Here is a 20,490-nt window from a genome sequence, read left to right as displayed (position 1 = left end):
ATCATTAATGTGATAACATTGTTATTTCAAACCGTCACTGTTTTCTTTTCAGATAAAACCGAAACTCTAATGAATCATTTTGGGGGAAAAACGTTCCCGGACTTAAGTTTCATCTTTCATCTGCTCGGCTTTGAGTCACGCAAAACACCCACATGTTGAAGAATCCTGCAACGGCATCGTGGAGAACACTGAAGACAAATACTGTAGAAACCCCGCCCCTTCAGTGACATCAGCCCTTTAAACGCAAAAGAGAATAGCTAACCCCCCCCAACCCCCCCCCCTGCCACCCCCACCTCCCCCCACCCCACGCCTTCATTTCTGGATACAGACGCGCACTGTATTTAACCCGTTCTCTGCGGTCACGCTCACTGACCTCAAGACATTCCACGTCAGATGACCTGGTCAGTGACGCGGTATATACATCTGAACAAAACACAGAGCTCCCTACTGGGCTGTTACACAGAGTCCTCAGTCAGCTCGGACTCCATGCGGCGTTAATGTCCTAACGTTAAAACTCGTACATTCTAGCTCAGTTCTAAGGCGCGGTCACATGAAAAACGCAGCGTCTGCACGGACACCTGCGCAGGCACGCCAGCCTCGTCTTCCCGGAAGCGCTTACGTCTTCTTATGTGACGTCGTCAAAACGCGGCGCATTCGCGTAGCTAAAGCCGTTGGACGTTTTTTCAGTGAAGCGGCGATTTATCGCGGGGGTCGTCATCATTCGTCGGTCTGCTGGTGGTCAGGAATATCTGTGGAAAAACTTCGACTCGCTCAACGACGGATGTCCTGAAAGAGACACGCGGACGTCGCCGCTCCGCGGAATCCGGCTCGTTAACGAGCAAGTTCACCAACAACGATGTACAAAAAAAAACAAAAAAACACCACAAAGTGCCAAAAACGGATCTCTGAACGCCATAGAAGAACCATTCTGGGTTTCCTGAAGAACCTTCCGACAGGTGGCTGATACTGCAGGACGTGGACATTATGACGCATTTTATTTCTTTTTCTGAGGTTTACGACAAACGTGGAGTCACATCAGTGAATAAAATCTATACCCCAAGTTCATGACAGTGATATTCAGTGTTAGAAACAGGACAAAAAAAGTCATAATGCAATAATACTACGTTACTAACACCAGAATAACTGGAACACTTGTGTTTGGTATTCGTTTCTCTGTTTAGTTTTCGGAAGTTGAATTTTAAGCCACGAAAATGGTAAACAAAAAAAAAAAAAAAAGGCCTAAATTACCGTGCAGTTAATACCTTTATAAGACTAGCCAAAACAGCAATAGTTCACTAGACAGCATAGTTATCCTTATTAGAACAGCTGGTTCAGAGGCGGTTTATGAGCTGTCTGGCCACTTCCTATTTCCCTCATTATATCAATGAGTGAATCCTCAATGAACGGGAGTGAACGGAGCTCAACGGCTAAAAACGCCAAGTTACAATATTTTAAATCACTCACCCAGAACTTTCCTTTAATTTTAGGCAGTAGACGGATGTATTTCACTAAAAAACAAAGAAATCTCACCCATTGGCTGCTCACAGACATTATGAATGTAGATGAGGCCCCATTTAAATCTCTTATAACTAAAGGAGTTTATAAAGATTAGAAAATAAAGGAGTTTAAAAGCTCCTAAAAATATAACGGCGGTGATAAAATGGTTTATGTTGCTCTGTGTTCAGGAAATGACTGCGTTCTTTTACATTAAAAATATTTCAGCATTTATAAACTGATTTTATCCAAAAGCTCCATCTTAACCCGTCCATTTTGGACTCGCTCGGGAGCGCCCTCTAGCGTTTGAGAAACCCGGAAGACCATTACGCCATTGCTGTTATCCACTATAAATACATGGTGAAACGCAGACCACCTACTGGACACGTTTTGAGCTGCAGTAATGATCCTACTGAGAATAACGCTCAAGTCTGAAACTAAAGGTTTTTAAGGTGAATTAAGAATAATTATAGCACTCGTCTGGAAATAACAAGCATCTCAAGCCTGTACAGCAGAGGTGCGCAACTCCGGTCCTACAGGGCCCAGCACAGTTTGGAGGTTTCCCTACTTAAACACACCAGCCCTCTAGGACCGGAGATGCACACCATGCTGTACAGTGATGTTCGGGCCATGCTTACATGCCGCTATGCAGATTTAACTGGGCAGTAGGACACGGCTGGTCGCTGTTTACAGGCCCTCTAACAGGTCTAAGGTTGGCTTTACAAGATGAAGCTTTTGTGCAACTAGTTGCATGCAACATAATTTCCACGTAACCTGACCATTACATGACGCAACTCAAAGATTCACAGCAGTTAAAAAAAAAAAAAAAACAACAATCGTTCGAACGCTCCACTATTTGGCCAAACTGGCAGCTCATGTTTTTGGTACAACATCTCGTTCTTGCTATTTAAAGGCATCTGTGTGGTGTGTTGTTAACATACTTGCCACATTTTTATAGCCCTCATTCATCCTGTCCTAGAAGCACTGGAGAAAGAAAGAGGACAAAGTGAGTAACGTAGTTATGTAGATCACAATAACAGCAGGTTACAGAGGAATAGACTCTGTTTATACCGCTGCTAGCATTAGCTGGCTGGTTAAACCAGCTGTCAGCTTTGAGAAACTCACGCTTGTTCATGCTTCTGGCTCAGAAAAATGAAAAAACGACCTAATTTGCATAAAAGCCATTTACGATTTCATTTTGTTTCGTCCAAAAACCTGCCTACTGTTTGAGTTTCTTCGCTAAATCAACTCTTTGAAAATATGTTTATTTCATGAAACTTGTTGGTTGTTCCAGCTGACATGCTCGCAACTGTAGCGGCCGAGTTTCAAATGAGTTGCGGAACGCTTTGCATTACGGAACTCAAGTGTAATTTAGCTCCATGAAGGTTTCAAGCAAGTAAAGATAAAACAGTATCATGATGCAATTTACCACAATAACTGATGCATCGTGGTATCGCCCACCTTTACTTTCAGCTGAGAGGTTTCAAATTCTTGTCTTTTTTTTATGGACAAACGAACCAAAAGTGGTTCTTCTACGGCTCCAAAGAACCCATTTGGCACTTTTTACCTAAGAGTGTAGACGCCGCTACTCTGTTTGTGCTCAGATACTGAGGAGACAATGGTTTGTGCTTTGATTCCAGAATGAAAAATCTGTAATGCTCGTAGCTTTTTAAGAGATATCAACAGAACTCAAACTCATCGTACATATTTCTGTCTTTAAGTGGATACATAATCGATATTGAAACTTTGAACTATGCTGGAGAGATTAAGCACAAAGCAAATGATTTTTTCAGCTCTTTAAACCAGACACATGCTTCCAATCCGCCAGTACAAACCCAACCAATTGAAAAATTAAAAAGAAAAATAATAAAAATAAAATAAATAGGAAGCAATCACACAATTCAAGCTAACTACAATATATTAATATAGATCCTCTGATGTCATACGCTCATTAAAACAGAACAAGAAAGAAAAAAAGAAAAAAACAACAACTCAAACACTCACTTACGTCAAGGCTTTTGCTATGACCCCATCGAACCCCCCACCCCAACCCCCACCCCAAAAATCTGCATCCAGAAGGGTTCATGCACCCCAAACGTTAGTATAAGTCAATAAGCCTATATCAAAGAGAAAAAATCAGCTGTAAATACACTGGGAATTGATGGTGTTATGAATATTTTAAACCAAAAATAAAGAAAAAACAAAGGACTAAAATCAGGAATGCACCCCCTCCCCATACGTTCCCCATTTTCTGCCCTCTTATCTCAGAGCGTTATTTATCAAAATGAATGCAAATCCCGAGAAAACGAAATCGTAGAAGGCTAAAAACTAAAAAAGTAAACAAAAAAAACTTCCTCCCTCCCATAAAAGCACGCAGAAGCCCACCCGACCCAGGGGTGCTCTCCCCGACTCTCAGCCAGAATATACAACACGCACACGTACACACACTCACAGTCGCCGCGAGAGAGGTGGGGAGACGCCGGGTTAGGGAGCGGCCGGACAGGTGCGATTCCACCCACCTGATCCCACCATGAAGAAATGGAGCCGTTTTTAGAACGCTATTATTCTGAAGCCGCCATAGTTCGGAAAACTTGCAGGTCAAACAAATTTTTGTTTTTATCTTCCGCCGTTTCAATCAGACGTTATCAGTCCTCATAACTTCTGGATCTTCTCTGCCACCACGATGGGGTTCTCCTTGCGGATGCGGGCGGCGGCCGCGCCTCTGTAGTCGTAGGGACAGTCGTGTTTGTCCGAGTAGCGGTGGATTGCGCAGAACAGGTTGCCACAACGACAGTCGAAGCCTGCAAAAGGGGGGGGGGGGGGGGGGGGGGGGGCAGAATCACTCACACATAACTTCATCCAAGACAGGCAACTTTGCAACATCAGTGCAAATCATTATAAAAATAAATAATAATAATAATAATAATAATAATAATAATAAAGTATGAGCTTGGGCCATTTTCTTACCTATGATTTTACCAAAAACATTTCTGTAAGTTCTTCGAATTTTCCCGTTCCACCTTAAATGGTGCAGCAGTTACATTCTGGGGCTTCAGGCGTCAGAACTGCCGGACGATTTAAGGTGGAACAGGAAAGTTATTTAGCTAGCTACAGAGACAATAGCAGGGTCTCATTATGCTTGTTATGAAGAAAATGACCAATAATACATTGAAATGACAGTAAACTAAGAAAATACAGTGGTTATCAATTTTTAAGCTGAGAAAATTCTCACATTTGTGGGTTTCTTTGGTCTTTTGTTCAGCCAGCATCCCTGATAACACTCCGTTTGGAGTCTCTGAAAAACCTCCGTCACGTAGCCCTAACACTTCGTCCCACCCGTCTATCTCAATAAAAATCGGGACACCCTACCCCCCAACACGAACGTGCAAAACAGAAGGCTAAGGGCTAAGAGGTAGGGGCGAGGGGTGAAATGGGATTGGGTCCAGATGTCTGTATCTCTCATCCCGACTTCCACGCTGTGTCGTCCGCTCCTCCACCCACTTGTGCATCCAACATTTAAAAAGAATTATTCTTAACCATAATATACAGCACAAATGAATCATGATGGAATTTCATTCTGTGACTGAATCGAATCGGTCAGAGATGAACATCTCTGCTTACAGAGTTTGCAGGCTCTACTGAGGTGAGGTACATTAGTGAAAGAGCTGGGACGAGACTGGAAAAGTGCTAAGATCAGCAGCATGAGAAATGCTGCACCCGGCTGCAGTATGTCCCTCACTATAGCAGCACTGAAGCCTGGAGATGAAAAACAACGTTCCCTTTGCCTCGTAACGCAGACCTGTTTGGGGTTTCTAGCACAGAACACACAGACAAACTCAGCCAAGTTAGCTGCTACTGTTATAAGCCATGTGATGTACTTTAGTCCAAGTACATACAGAAGATCAAGTGTGTTTACATGCACTCAATAGTCGGTTATCTGTTTTATAAAAGTCGCGGCATAAAGTTTTACGTTATGTTTGCCGCGTCTTCTTCTGTGCGTTTGTTGGCTGGTTGTAAAGCAGAAACGTGTACTGTGGATTTGGATGTGGTAGAGCAGCGTTCAGTTCCAGCGCAGAGAAGCACTCATTTATTTGATCGATTGAATGTGCTGATCGATGTGTTTATCGCAGAAGCTCACATCGTTACAGCGATAAAAATAGGATTTATTGTGCAGCCGCCCTACTATTAACCCTTCGGCAGCTGCTTTAAATAACAAGAAAGGCTCTTGTCCACCCTTCTCTCACCTGTGAGGCCTACTTTTTTCCTGCAAGTGAAGCATCGATTCTTCTTCTTGTTCTTGTCAGGAGTCTGATCTCCGTCTGAAGAAGCCTGCGCTGCCTCTCCCACTGGACCTGCGATGAAAGAAACGGTCAGCGTCTCATCTCCTGACTCATCAACCCCATCGACCCCGTCCCTTCGGGTCTGACTGCGCGGAGATCTTCTCCTCTGTAGTTCCCTGCTTGTTCGGACTAGCAGCTTTAAAGGACCCACAGCACGAAACTTTCCTCACACCTTTCTAATAATATATTTAAGCTTGGTTTTGTGTGTAAACTTGTTTCAAGTGTATCTTTCACTCCATATACAAAAATGAAGCTGCCAATTTGGCCTAAACTGCTCATGTGACGTCACAAAGTACAACCCATTTGCATATCTCCAGATGTACAGCCTACATTAGATTAGCCCACTCACACCAATGTTATAGAGTTTCAGCCTGGACTGCTTTCTGAAAGAGGAACAATATAGGCCAGCCAATCAGAACAGAGCTCATTTACATATCAGTCTTGAAGTAAGGCATTAACAGAAACGTCTTTTTAATACTAGAGGATCCGAATATCACGTAAAAAAGAAATGATGGCTGGTTTTGGCATAGAAAAGCACACAGAAGTGAGGAGAAAATGCAGGATACAAGCCCGTTATGATGAATAATGAGTATTGCTGAATCTTTCCTGCTGAACAGAAAGAAGTGCTTGTTAGTTTTGAAAGATCTGTGTGGCAGCAATTTGAACTATGCTCTGAGCCTTTTCTTCACTATGCAATTACACATAATTACAACCCAATTCAGTAACAATCAAAGTCCAAATTCGCCGTCCAAATAAATAAGCATAACCTAATGCACAGCACGGGCAAAATGAAAAACAACAGCAGTACAAAAGCAGCACACATGCAGACAACAGAACTGTAGGGCAATCACTGTGGTTATTTGTCACATAAAAGAACAAATGGAAGAGAAAAGAAGAAGGTGAACTAAGGGAGGGTGGTGCGATTAAGTGTGTACGAGAGTGAGACAGTGAGTAAGAGAAAGAGCAGGTAAGAAAAGGGTGACAGACAGACAGATACACAAGACAGCGCATATAGATGTAGGGATGTATTCTAGAGATATCCAGGAACAATTCATTTTCAACAAGGGAGCTGCGTCACAACATATGCTGGAAGTCAAACCCAGTTAGAGCGCAGATTTCCAATTATAAGAGCACCGGCCAAAACAGGCCTGAACTTTATAGAAAATAATTGCAATTTAAACTGCCGCCGCAATGTTAATCAGAAAAATCGCAAACAGCTATTTTCCCCCAAATCATTCGGCCTATATAAAAATAGTTTGGACATCAGACAGAATGATGAAAACTGTAATAGGATTATTAAACAATACTCCATGATATTCCAAAGATAGATAAATAAATAAATAAATAAATAAATAAGTGAGTGACCATCTTCCCTGCGCTTTCACCGTGTACTACAGCTTCATTTTGGCAATTATACTGGGACAGGTCAGGATTTCTTTCTAACTTGCTGAGAAAATGTGTCATATGATGAGACAACGCGGTATTGTGAAATCTGTTTATTGTGCGAGTGTATAAATAAATGACAAACTGGTCCCTGTGAAATATTTAGACTACATACTGGTTCATAACGTACATGTAAACATGTAAACAGGCTACTGAATGCGTGACAGGCGGCACCGGCCTCTAGCGTTCACCACGCCGACGCGCGGCACCGGCCTCTAGCGTTCACCACGCCGACGCGCGGCACCGGCCTCTAGCGTTCACCACGCCGACGCGTGGCACCGGCCTCTAGCGTTCACCACGCCGACGCGCGGCACCGGCCTCTAGCGTTCACCACGCCGACGCGTGGCACCGGCCTCTAGCGTTCACCACGCCGACGCGCGGCACCGGCCTCTAGCGTTTACTACACTGACATGAATTTAATACACACAAATAACACAGCGGCCCCTGGCACATACGCCGACAGGGAAACCGGCCCCTGGCACATACGCCGACAGGGAAACCGGCCCCTGGCACATACGCCGACAGGGAAACCGGCCCCTGGCACATAGGCCGACGGCATACCGGCCCCTAGCACATACGCCGACGGCATACCGGCCCCTGGCACATACGCCGACGGCATACCGGCCCCTGGCACATACGCCGACGGCATACCGGCCCCTGGCACATACGCCAAAGACATGCCAGCCCCTGGCACATACGCCAACAGCATACCGGCCCCTAGCACATACGCCGACGGCATACCGGCCCCTGGCACATACGCCAAAGACATGCCAGCCCCTGGCACATACGCCAACAGCATACCGGCCCCTAGCACATACGCCGACGGCATACCGGCCCCTAACACATACGCCAACGGCATACCGGCCCCTGGCACATACGCCAACTGCATGCTGGCCCCTGGCACATACGCCAAAGACATGCCAGCCCATGGCACGTATGTCAACGACGTTCTGTCACCGGTCACACACGGTAACAACATAACGGCCCCTGGCATAAACGCTAATGACATAGCGGCCCCTGACACATACACCAACGGCTACTGGCCCCTAGCATATACAGAAATGACCTACCAGCCCCTGGCGTATATGTGAACTGCATACTGGCCTCATGATATTTAATAATGAATACTTAACTGACACACTGGCCCACAGTGCATATGTGGACGACATACTGGACCCTAGCGTATTTATGAATGACATACAGGGCAAAGGGAACAAACATACTGGTCTGTAATGTGTGTGTGAACGACATACTGGTCCATGTGTTTGCGTGCATGTGCATGAGCGAGTATAGCTGACCTGAGCTTTTGGATGAGCCTTCATCCTCGTCTTCGTCCTCGGCGTCAGCTCTGTCCGAGTCAGTGGCTGCAGTGTCCTGGGAGATGCTCATGGCAGTCATCTGTTGGGTAACCGGACTGGGGGAGCAGCTGCAATTACAACATATTCTCACTAAAGACCACTCAAACCCCCACACGTAGGACAACACCACTACCTGTTATGACACCAGTGAAACAAGCATTGAACCCGATCATGACGAATAACTACACATAGTACGGACGAGGAAAAATGCTACAGAATGAGTTCTAATTGATCTAAATTAATGAAACATCTCTACAGCTACAGCCTACCGGTCCCTGCTGCAGGTCTCCCTTGGCTACTTGTGTATATAAACCATTTTTGAATGTATAGCTACCAAATATTCTTTGTGCTACTGTTTTTTAGCCAACTAGAACCAGTGCACCCATTCACTCTGTCTGTGCATTGTGAGTAGCAACTATGATACGTTAATATTAGCCAAAGCCCTTTTTCCTTCCCAGATTCTTCATACTAACATCTCATTTACCGAAGTTTTTCTCTTAACAGAAAACATCCACTGAAAAGCTATTTAGGTAACTGAAAGTGGTTCTTCTATAGCACTGTGCAAAGAACACCTTCGGGCACCTGCACAATGGAGGACGATGGTAATACACTAGGGCTGCAACTATCGAATATTTTTGGAATCGGTTATTCTGTCGATTTTTTCATCGATTAATCGAGGAATCGGATAAATCACTTTTGTGTTTTTAAACAAGCACATTGATAATGTGTTATGCAACATGAAAGGTCTCTTAAAATGAGCGAGCAACTGGCTGTTATTCCTCACAACACGTTTTCATTCAAACTCAACACTTTTACTAGATCAAAGCTTAAACCCTTTGGTTTATTGGCTCCAGAACTAAGCCCATTTATTCAACCTTCCCGAGAAACTTTTATGATGTACATGGAAAAAAACTATGAAACAACTTCACAAGCAGGTTAGCCCATTCATCCTCAGTTTTATCTGAATAAAAAAGGAAAACGGGTGTAGTGAACGTAGTCAAATGAATCTGTCCTTCTGTTGCATTTATTATTACTACCTTATGTATGGGGAAGGCGTGTTCTGAGATGTAACCTATCAGAGTGAGAGTGTCTGTGCGTGTGTGTGTGTGTGTGTGTGTGTGTGTGTGTGTGTTCGTATGTGGGAGGGAGAGATGAGGAGAGATAAATTAAATGAGTGAGATTTTGGTGCATTTGCTGTCTTGCTACTTATTATGCCTGGTCACTATCGACTCATAACACGGGCTACAAATAATTACAGATACTGTATGTTCTACCAAGCGCTGGTGTTCATATCAGTCAGCAATCGTAAACAGGCTGTAGAGGCTCCGAGTTCGCCTGGAGATGTGCAGCTCACGTGAGGACGCTTTCGGTTCATGTGCTGCAGCACTGACGATGTACTATTGTGGTAGGCCAGGTCCGTTTTACAGTGTAAACACTGCACTACATTGTCCACCGTACGCAGCGTAAAATGGTCCCACACTTAAGACATTTTCGGCCTTTTATGCACAGCTGTATCTTTATTTTCCGCCATTGCCACACAGCGCAAAACAAATCGCGCCGCCTTATAAATCTTTGAAAAGTGCATCAGTTACAACAGTCCGTGTCAAACAGTGATACGGGGGCTGCGCATGAGTCTACAAAGCGGGAGTGACACGATAACAGAGACGTTTAAAATAGATGGAGTTTGGTGACATGAATTAAACAAAATCGTTTCAGCCCTGTAATACACTATACATCTAAACATTTGGAGACCCCTGCTCCTCCACAGTTTCTTCTGAAACGAAGGGTATTAATAGCCAGTTCGTCCCTCTTTGCTGCAGTAAAAGCCACTACTCTTCTGGGAAGGCTTTACTCTAGAACATCGCTGTGAGGATCTGATTGAGCATTAGTGAGGTCAGGCACTGATGCTAGATGGTCAGTCCTGGATCTCCAAATCATCCCAAAGGTATTGGATGGAGCTCCATCACTCCAGAGAACGTAAATCTAGCCACAAATTAGCACCACCTTGTAACTGCAAAACTGAAATGGCTTACACCAGCTTCCTTTATAGGTGTTGTTTACTGACAAACACTCATTTGGGAGTTTTTATGGTTTCAAACTGGTGTCATTTATCTGCTTTTCAATGTAGTAGAGTTGAATCTAGTTGGTAAAAATCCACAGAATGAGTTCAGATTGATCTAAAGTAACGAAATGGCTCTGTAGCTACAGCTAACTGTACATGAGAACAGTGAAACTGAAACTTCTCTAACTGCCTGACGGACCTGGATGTGCGCTCCACTGATGGGGTGACTGCTTCTGACGTGGGCTCTGGGGTCGTCTCCACAGTTACGGTAGGTGCTCCTGGAGACCCTGCTGGAGAAGTGGCAGCTGGAAAAAGGGTCATGAGGTCAGTTAAATTACATTCATACACCAACCCTGACTGTACAAAGAAATACTGATGAAAAGGATTTACATCTAAATCCACAAAGGAACGTCTGATCCATCCACACCCCACCCACAAAATCATTGTTTCTTAGCTACGGTCATGAGGTTGGACGAGCTTCACGTTGCTGGTGAAAATCCCATTAAACCTGACTCAGTTCTTCTGGTTCACGAACGCTGTTCCAGAATAAAATGCTAAGCTACTGAGCAAGATTTTACTGTTTATTCTACCAAAACTAACCTTGAAAAGCCCAACAATAACAAATTCTCCACCATGCGAAGGTTAGCTCATAATAGGGATGCATGATGATATTGGTAGCAATAATATCGGCATCGCTCGGATGTTTAGATTTGACCAATATTTCAAATCAATATTTGATGATAATATTCTGCTTCTGATTCAATTGATCAGCTAAGCCATGCATGTGGAACCTAAAACGTTTAACAGCTGGGAAAAACGCGGAAGGACCCATGAACAACATCCACGGTTACCTGGTCCTTCTCTCTCCAGCCTACCTTTCTCACCTGGGGGGCTGCTCCGGCCCCCTCCCTGCTGCCTCTGCAGGTGTTCCTTGTAACAGACGGAGCACATGCTGTTGGTGCGGGGGTTACCGTAGAAACCGCATCCCATAGTGCACAGCATCGGTACCTGCGTCTGATTCGTCTCCTGAGCCATGCTCTCTGAGATGGGGGGGCGAGGGGGTGGGACACTGCAATTCTGGAAAAATAAATGAATTAAAGATGTTACAGCCACTGTGCATTTTATTAAATACGGCTTCCTAATTAATCACGTAGACAAGGATCAGGGATGGCATGTAGAACAACACGTCCTACGGTCTAGAACAATGATTTGTGGAAAATATCTAATTGGTTATAATATTAATATTGTGATTATATTCTATATATTAAGGTTTAGGCCTGATTTTTTGGCCAAGAAGACCAGAATATCCGCCTTTCCTGAATTGAGGTTCGACCCCTGAGTTTGGTGTGCGAGACTGCCATGAAGTTGTGGTTGTGATGTCACAACACAAGGAGGTTTGGTTGGATCTAATTGGTCTAGCTCAGGAGTCGCCAACCCAAACATTAAGAAGAGCCACTGTGTCCTTTCAACAAAAATCAAACCAGCTTTGGAGCCACAACATTTAATGTCCATTTAACTGAAGTAACATTTTACCACCTTGGCTGTAAATATGACTCAGTATGTGCTAAAATCCTAGTACAGACTGAAAAATGTAATACAGGGAGATTCACTCGAAGGAGGCCCTGAATATTCTGCTGTAACTCCCGTTATGATGAAGCAACCAGAACCAAAAAAAAAACCTACACTACATACTTTGACGTGTGTGTGATCAACTGCATTGCATGTGATGCTGGAAGTGATCTCCGTTTTCTGCCAGACACATGAAGGGGTACAAGGGTCTGTACCCAGAAGTTGCAAACGGAGGTTAAAACTAAGGAGCACATTGCACGTTGTTCCGTTAGGATTGTTTTGTCCCAGCGAGAGTTATTACAGAGTATTCGGGGCCTCTTTCGAGTGAATTTCCCTGTATAAACAGAAACCGAGACTTACTTTGCTCTGCTTTAAGCTGTAGTTAAGCTATAGTCACTTTTCTCACATCTCTAGCAGGAAAGTTTCCTCAAAAGTACAACAGTTTCTTGTAAAACATCTCTCAACCTTTGGCTTTTTACGAGGTTGAAGTCGCTTCTCATTCGCCAGCTTCTTGTTCGAATTTTCCCGTTCCACCTTAAATGCTACCTGAGGTGCCAGAATGTAACTGCCACACCATTTAAGGTGGAACTGGAGAATTTGAATGAGAAACTGACTTCAGCTTCGCGACTTTTTAGTGTTTCAGTTTCTTGTTGCAGATTAAACGCATCAGGAAACCAGCTGGACTGATTATTAACACTAATCAGTCCATTCGTCTCCAATTTATCGACGTTCGTCTTAAATCTCTCTCTTTGCCGTTTCGTAGCTACTAGCTGGGCGAGACTGTTGTCTTTGTTGCTATGGCGACCAGCCGTCTGCGCTGATCTTCAGGGTTAGAGGGTGAATCAGCAGTTCTACATTAACTCCAGCGTTTAAGACCATTTACTGTTAAACTGTGTTGAAGGATCAGCAGAGCTTTATTTTACTGTAGAGGAGGATTATTTTATTATTACCTACTGATCTGATTCAGCTGTGGAGCCACAACAGGCCAGTAAAGGAGCTGTATGGTGCTGAGCCCTGGTTTAACTCATCTACTGGCAGCTCACAAGCTCTGTGTTGTTAGGTTACAGGTCCTGCAATTTGAAAACTGCAGTGGGTTAATCGTGATTTCAATGTAAAAACTATTAATCTTTCAGCCCTACTACAGTCACTGAACTACCTTCAGAGAACAGAGTAGAACCGAAAGAGTTTCTTTTACAACTCACAGCTACTTGTGCACTTGGTTACCTGAGGTTAACTGAGGTGCCAGTACTTCACTATTCAGAAGGACTGGGAGATGTGGTTAAAACATGTCAATATTAATGCGTTTGTTCTGTGCTGGCTTTATCAGTGATTTTTAGATGGGGAGAGCCAGAATATGGCCTTAAAAGCCTTTTGATAAACGTAGTGAGACATGGAAGTAAACAAACTGCTGCCATAGAGATTCAACATCAACTGCAATAAACTAAAATACAGAACTGAAATAATCAAGGCCTGATTTTTTACTAACAGGCACTGTTTTCCTTTTTACCATGTTGTTTACTGGTAAATACATATTTGGGAATTTTCAAGCTTTCAAATGGCAAATGCTGTCATCTGTCTGCTTTTCAGTGTAGCAGAACTGAATCAATTGTGTAGCATTTACTGCTTTGTGGACAGCTGCTTCTGTTTTCCTGAAATCTGATTAAACCTGATACGAAATTTGCAGTATGTTGTTCAAAAAGTGATAAATCTGGGGGAAAAAATTATTTGGAGATTATTTTGCCTCAAAACACTGAATCCATGAATCCCTCCACCATTAATGACAGTGAATGGCAGTGAACTCATACCCATATTATGTAGGAGCTTTCTGTGAGGGAACTTTTAGAGGTGGATGTCTGGTTCCTATCACCACCACTGCTAACAGTTCTGACTCTAGAACGGAGCTTTTCACACCAAACCGCTCTGAAAGACTTTGTTTACATCTCAGCGATCAAGTTATGAGAACGCAGACGGTGCATTTTAAGGTAATTCCTGCTCTGACACACTCAATTAAACTAAACAGCTCATTTCCAAACCATTCACGAGGTTAAAAAGCACTGAAGTGTGTAATGCAGAGGACACAGGTGTAGGATTAGGGAACATAGAATATGTTTTCCTACATTCATAATGTATAGAAAGAGCACATCTTGATCTCTCTGCACTCAGCGGTTTGATTTATGACTCAGGCCAGGCAGTGAGAAAGAAAACATTCCCCTAAAAGTGATGACTGTTTGCCAGCTTTGCTGCATTACTATTATAGATAGGAATTCGTTCCAAAGTGAAAAGTGATCACTAGAGTGGACCTGTGGCGCACATACGACATTACTCTCCATAGCGACATGCAGAATAGAGGCCAAGACAAAAAACAAAACCTCTATTACACTGTTTTTCTACACTCTCTGTCCACTTTATCAGCTCCACTTACTGTATAGTTTCACTCTGTAGTTCTACAGTTACAGACTGTAGTCCATCTGTTTCTCTGATACTTTGTTAGCCCCCTTTTACATATTTGTGGCCTAAACGTAGCACATTTTGGCCTCAATACAGTAAATTGTGGCTTCTATACAGTAAACTGTTGCCTCAATATAGCCATTTGTGACCTCGGCATAGTAATGTATGGCCTAAAAGTAGTCATTTGTGGCCCAAACATAGCCACTTGTGGCCCAAACATAGCCACTTGTGGCCTAAACGTAGTACATTTTGGCCTCAATACAGTAATTGTGGCGTCAATATAGCCATTTGTGACCTCGGCATAGTAATGTATGGCCTAAAAGTACTAATTTGTGGCCCAAACATAGCCACTTGTGGCCCAAACATAGCCACTTGTGGCCTAAACGTAGTACATTTTGGCCTCAATACAGTAATTGTGGCGTCAATATAGCAATTTGTGACCTCAGTATAGTAATGTCTGGCCTAAAAGTAGTAATTTGCGGCCCAAACATAGCCACTTGTGGCCCAAACATAGTAACTTGTGGCCCAAACATAGTACATTTTGGCCTCAATACAGTAATTGTGGCCTCAATATAGCAATTTGTGACCCCAGTATAGTAATGTATGGCCTAAACGTAGTAATTTGTGGCCCAAACATAGCCATTTGTGGCCTCAGTACAGTAATTGTGGCCTCAATATAGCAATTTGTGACCTCAATATAGTAATGTATGGCCCAAAAGTAGTCATTTGTGGCCCAAACATAGTACAACTTGGCCTCAATACAGTAAAGTGTGGCTTCAATACTGTACATTGTGGCCTAAACAGACATTTGTGGCCTTGATGTAGTTAAACAGGACTAATTTTGCTCTCTTTGTAATGAAGCGTGCACATGGTCTGTGTTCTAAGCACTGACAAAGTTCAGAAAAGCATACGGCTCTGTACCGCGACATAATTTATCACAATAACGACATGCACGGTCAAACCGCCCAGCTCTAGCGTTGCTGTTCAGTTTGGCACCAGTTCCTCTCCATATCACTACACTGAGCCACAAAACACCCGAGACAAAAGTGCTTCGGGTCATTTGTAGAGGTCTGGTTAGCTGTGAGGAGGACAATGTTATGGACCAAGCAAAAGTGTTTTGTTGTCAGCAGTGGAACAAAGACAGGAATGATCTGGGTTACCGGTGGTGTGGATATCCAACGAGAAAAATGTGGAATTAGACGAATTTGGGTGGCTTGATTACAGCCATTTACACAGGATTCCCCTCAAAACAGTCCTTTTCTAACGGTCACGGCCAGGAGAGCTTCACTGAAACTTAACCAAAACATCAATAAAGCTCAAATTTCTCCTGCAGACATAAACAAGCCACTTCATCCCTACAGAGTGGATAAATAAGACCAGTAGGAATCGCACATGATAGCGGTTCAGCTTTTTTTTTGCTCAAATTACAAAAAAGCAGAAAAGAAAATGGAAATGTTTGTCTTTGACCCCAAGCTATCAGGACAAGCAGCGTTAGCTTCCTATTCGCCAGCTTCTTGTTCGAATTTCCCGTTCCACCTTAAACGGAGCGGCAACTACGTGCAGGCGCTCGGGCACCACAGCGTAGCTGCCGCAGCATTTAAGGTGGAACGGGGAATTCTAACAAGAAGCTGGCGAATTTCAGTTTCGTAGCCTAGCTTAGCTACACCACACCAGACGACGCCGTTAGCGATTCACTTATCAATCAATTCAAGAACATGTGGGTTTCGCTGAATAGAGTTATCACGATTCGGCTTCCCGCCGTTTTATTTTGGCTCGTTTTTTAGCGGCGAAATCAGCCAACGATGCCCAGCTAACCGAGTTAGCATTAGCCTGCTAGGCTGCGTGAAGGCACGCAGGCAAAACCCGACCACCGTAAAGTATAAAGTGTCCCGTAAGACGTCATTGGCGCCGTTTTCTAATGAAATGTATCTTTACCTGCAATTAAAAGCGACCGGAGAGGAGAAAACTGGCGCTGTTGATCCTCAGAAACGGAGAGCTAATCAGTGTAAGTTGCGGCCTTCCCCGGCTAAACGCCCGTCATTGGAAAACAACGGCCGTGACGTCAGCGGCGGAGCAGCAAGCCAGCCAGCTCCATTAGAAACCACAGCTAATGCAAATGGCCAGTTGTCTTCCAGTGAATTCCTTCAAAAGTTTCAGCCAACAGTAAAAACCAAAATACGGAGCCCCTAAGGTGACATGGTGATGGTTCTATTATTATAAGGTGTGGTCACATATTAATATACTGAGGGCAAGAGTTAAGTTTCTTCTAAGTCAGGGCTCAATAAATTCATTTATGGCCTCAATATACAAATTTATGGTCTTAATGTAGTCATTTCTGGCCTAATACAGTCATTTGCGGCCTTGATGTATTCAATTGTGGCCCTAATACAGTCATTTCTAGCCTAAATAAAGTAACGTGGCCTCAACAGTCATTTGCGGCCTTGATAGAGGGAGGTTTCATGTTCATGAAGTAAAATAGTGTCTCTCCAAACCTAATTTTATACACCTTTTGGAAGATTTCAAACAATACGTCATCCTTATATAGTATTCAAAACATAAGAAAGCCTTAAAGATGATCAATGAATTCAAAGAATTCAATATAATGTGAGGGTTTTTTTCTCTATGTACCCTGGGCTATGAATGTATGTATATTTTTTAGTTCTTGAATATTATTTGTAACTCTTGTTACTTTTTAGTGGTAAAAAAACAAAACATTAGGATCTACAGCTTAACCTCATAAACTTTATCATTCAGACTAAAACCCTTGTGCACTGGTGGGCAGTCATGTTGGAACAGGAAGGGGCCGTCCCCAAACTGTTCCCACAAAGTTGGGAGCATGAAATTGTCCAAAATCTCTTGGTGCTGAAGCTTTAAGAGTTCCTTTCACTGGAACTAAGGGGCCGAGCCCAACTCCTGAAAAACAACCCCACACCATGATCCCCCCTCCACCAAACTTTACACTCAGCACAATGCAGTCAGACAAGTACCGTCTCCTGGCAACCCAGACTCGTCCACCCTGAGAGCGATCCATTCTTTCACTAATGTCTGTAAAAGCAGTCTGCAGGGGTTTGGTTTTATACACCTGTGGCCATGGAAGTGATTGAAACACCTGAATTCCATGATTTGGATGGGTGAGTGAAAACTTTTGGAAATATGTACATATGTTGCTAAACATGCCACCACCGGACTCTGGAGCAGTGGAAACATGACATCTGTCAGTCTGATAGATGAGTCTGGGTTCGGTGAATGCCAGGAGAACGTTACCTGCCTGACCGCACTGTGCCAGCTGTAAAGTTTGGTGGAGGAGGGATAATGAGATGGGGCAGATTTTCAGGGGTTGGCCTAGAACCTTTAGTTCCAGGGAAGGGAAATTTAAATGCTTTGGACAATTATACACATCCAACTCTGTGGGAAGAGCCTTTTCTGTTCCAGCCTGACTGAGCCTCAGTGCACAAACAGCTCCATAAAAGCTCCTGTAGTTGTAATGTGTAGTTGTCCCAATACTTTTGTCCATATAGTGTATTTAAGTTAGCACGAAAGAAGTTAATAGTTTCCCGTATGAAAAAGATGAGGAATTTCCACAGGATATCATACAGCACTATAGAGATTGTACCGTTTCTAACATTATCAGGGGCCAACAGAGCAATGCAATCTGCAATTTGGTCAGCATTATATTCTGAACATAAATAGCAAATATGTCACTAATAATTACCGTTAAAACTGAAAAGCAATATATCAGTATCACTATATACCGATCTATACAGTATATCGCCCAGTTGTAACCTCCTGTGACCACTGATGAAGGACTAGAGGATGACCAACACAAACTGTGCAGCAGCAGATGAGCTGTCGTCTCTGACTTTACATCTACAAGGTGGACTGACAAGGTAGGAGTGTCTAATAGAGTGGACAGTGAGTGGACACAGTGTTTAAAAACTCCAGCAGCACTGCTGTGTTTGATCCACTCAGACCAGCACAACACACACTAACACACCACCACCGCGTCAGTGTCACTACAGTGCTGAGAATGACCCACCACCCAAACAGTACCTGCTCTGTGAGGGTCCATGGGGGTCCTGACCACTGAAGAACAGGGTAACAGAGTATCAGAGAAACAGATGGACTACAGTCTGTAACTGTAGAACTACAGAGTGCAGCTATACAGTAAGTGGAGCTGATAAAGTGGACAGTGAGCGTAGAAACGAGGAGGTGGGCTGGTCCACCAGTGAAGTGACTGGTCAGTGTATCAATCTTTTTCATTATTAAATTATATTTTCAAAGATTTTTATGACACAAACGGCCACACCTGCCCTCTAATGTCCACTGCCCCACCCTCACAACAGCATTAACCTCACTGTACTCTGAATAGCAGAGCTCTGATATAACACTCTGCTCCATTTTCAGAGGAAACAACTTCAGCTGTTCGGAAACCATCTGATCGAGGTCAAAAGGTGCTGCAGTCTGAAGATCTGACCGTCTGTCTGAACTCAGTCACTCACACACGAAGCTACGTCCCCCCTGCTGCTCAAATTCTGAATCTTCAGAAGATAAACACTGAGTCAGAGAGGAAGACCTGCTGGAGGTCTGGATGAAGCTTATTTCCACAAGAAACACATGCTCCTGATAATAAGAACACTCTGGACGTTCTAAAGAAAACAAGCAGGTTCCATTAGAAAAGAAATGGTTTTGTTTTTGGACATTTTTTATTTATTTTACTTTCAAAACAAGCTCAAACATGAAACATACAGTTTGTAATTAGAACTATGTTAATTATAGTATTATAGCAATTGTGAGACAATACTCTGGGCAACATGTTAGAATAACAGACTCTAATAAATAGTACTGTAATTATCTAATAGTTTGTTAATTAAGCAGCAGAACCCGAGAGGGAGTGTGTTATTGGTGATAACTCACTCCTCAAGTGTTTCTACTGCTTTAATACAGTGAAATAAATACAGTAAGAAGTTAATAAACTGGCCGTGAACGCCGCGTTTAATATGTTTTAATGTTCAGCTCCTTCACCAAATTATAGCTCCTTAACGAGCTACTCGTCAGAGTAACGAGCTCCGCCCACTCGCTGCTCAGCCGGCAGTTCGTTCTCCAGCTCCTTACACTAAATTCCCAAACTGTCGTCTCCACTGAGCAGCTTTTCAGTCGGCAGCCGTGACAGAAGAACAGCTGAACAACCTGGAATCAGCCAGAAATGAACCCAACACCATTCGCCAGACGTGTCTGATCTTCAGAGTCGGACCAAATCAGACTGAACCATAAAACTGACCCAATATCAGGTTCAGCTCAGTTTGGTCAGTTTCTCCAAATCAGTATTAATGTTGTTTTGTTCCAGCCGGTCTGTAAAGCTCCTGACAGTACATGTAGTTTGGTGAATGGTGTTGGGTATATATATATATATTTTAACCACTTAATAAATGGTAATAGGGATAGGAATATATATATATATATATTTCTTTTTTAAACATTAATGATTAATTACTGGGTCCCTATCCCTATTTACAAGGCTGTGACTTTGTAATGTTTTAATACTTAACAATTTCATGAACACATTTATGAAAAACATGTGCTTTAGTTATTGGTATGTCACTGAGTTAATGGCTAATAATTCAAATAGTACCACTTATTAATGCACAAGAACAATTATATAATTATTATCTATCATTAACAAACTATTAGATGGCTATTAAGTTGCTATTTATAGGAGCCTGTTATCATATAAACAGAATGACAGTTGATTTTAAACATATGGGTTAGTTTTCCACCA

General features: G+C 43.1%; 1 protein-coding gene across 2 annotated transcripts; it reads right to left on the bottom strand.

Moving 5' to 3' along the window:
* Window positions 1-978: 978 nt before the first annotated feature.
* Window positions 979-16,801, bottom strand: zgc:77486 (uncharacterized protein LOC405808 homolog). 2 transcript variants are annotated; one of them, XM_017684796.2, is made up of 6 exons: window positions 16,650-16,801; window positions 11,573-11,774; window positions 10,897-11,002; window positions 8,576-8,703; window positions 5,739-5,846; window positions 979-4,295 (listed from the first exon to the last, which is right to left on the bottom strand). In XM_017684796.2, exons 2-6 carry the CDS (start codon window positions 11,730-11,732, stop codon window positions 4,147-4,149), a joined length of 651 nt encoding a protein of 216 aa, XP_017540285.1. In that variant the 5' UTR covers window positions 11,733-11,774; window positions 16,650-16,801; the 3' UTR covers window positions 979-4,146. The 2 variants fall into 2 exon arrangements, with proteins under 2 accessions (XP_017540285.1, XP_017540286.1); XM_017684797.2 differs by having other exon boundaries at window positions 11,582-11,774.
* Between the last annotated feature and the right edge of the window lie 3,689 nt (window positions 16,802-20,490).

The sequence above is a fragment of the Pygocentrus nattereri genome, chromosome 28, assembly GCF_015220715.1.
Source record: "Pygocentrus nattereri isolate fPygNat1 chromosome 28, fPygNat1.pri, whole genome shotgun sequence".
NCBI classification, from domain to species: Eukaryota; Metazoa; Chordata; class Actinopteri; order Characiformes; family Serrasalmidae; genus Pygocentrus; species Pygocentrus nattereri.
Note: the sequence above shows the minus strand (reverse complement) of the source record. Positions and strands in the feature narration are given on the sequence as shown.

Excerpts from the sequence above, each read along its gene's own strand:
- zgc:77486 (XM_017684796.2), bottom strand. The coding sequence starts at position 11,732 with ATGGCTCAGGAGACGAATCAGACGCAGGTACCGATGCTGTGCACTATG. Across the intron at positions 8,704-10,896 it reads TCAGTGGAGCGCACATCCAG|CTGCTCCCCCAGTCCGGTTA; the intron begins GTCCGTCAGGCA and ends TTGTAATTGCAG. Across the intron at positions 5,847-8,575 it reads AGGCTCATCCAAAAGCTCAG|GTCCAGTGGGAGAGGCAGCG; the intron begins GTCAGCTATACT and ends CTTTCATCGCAG.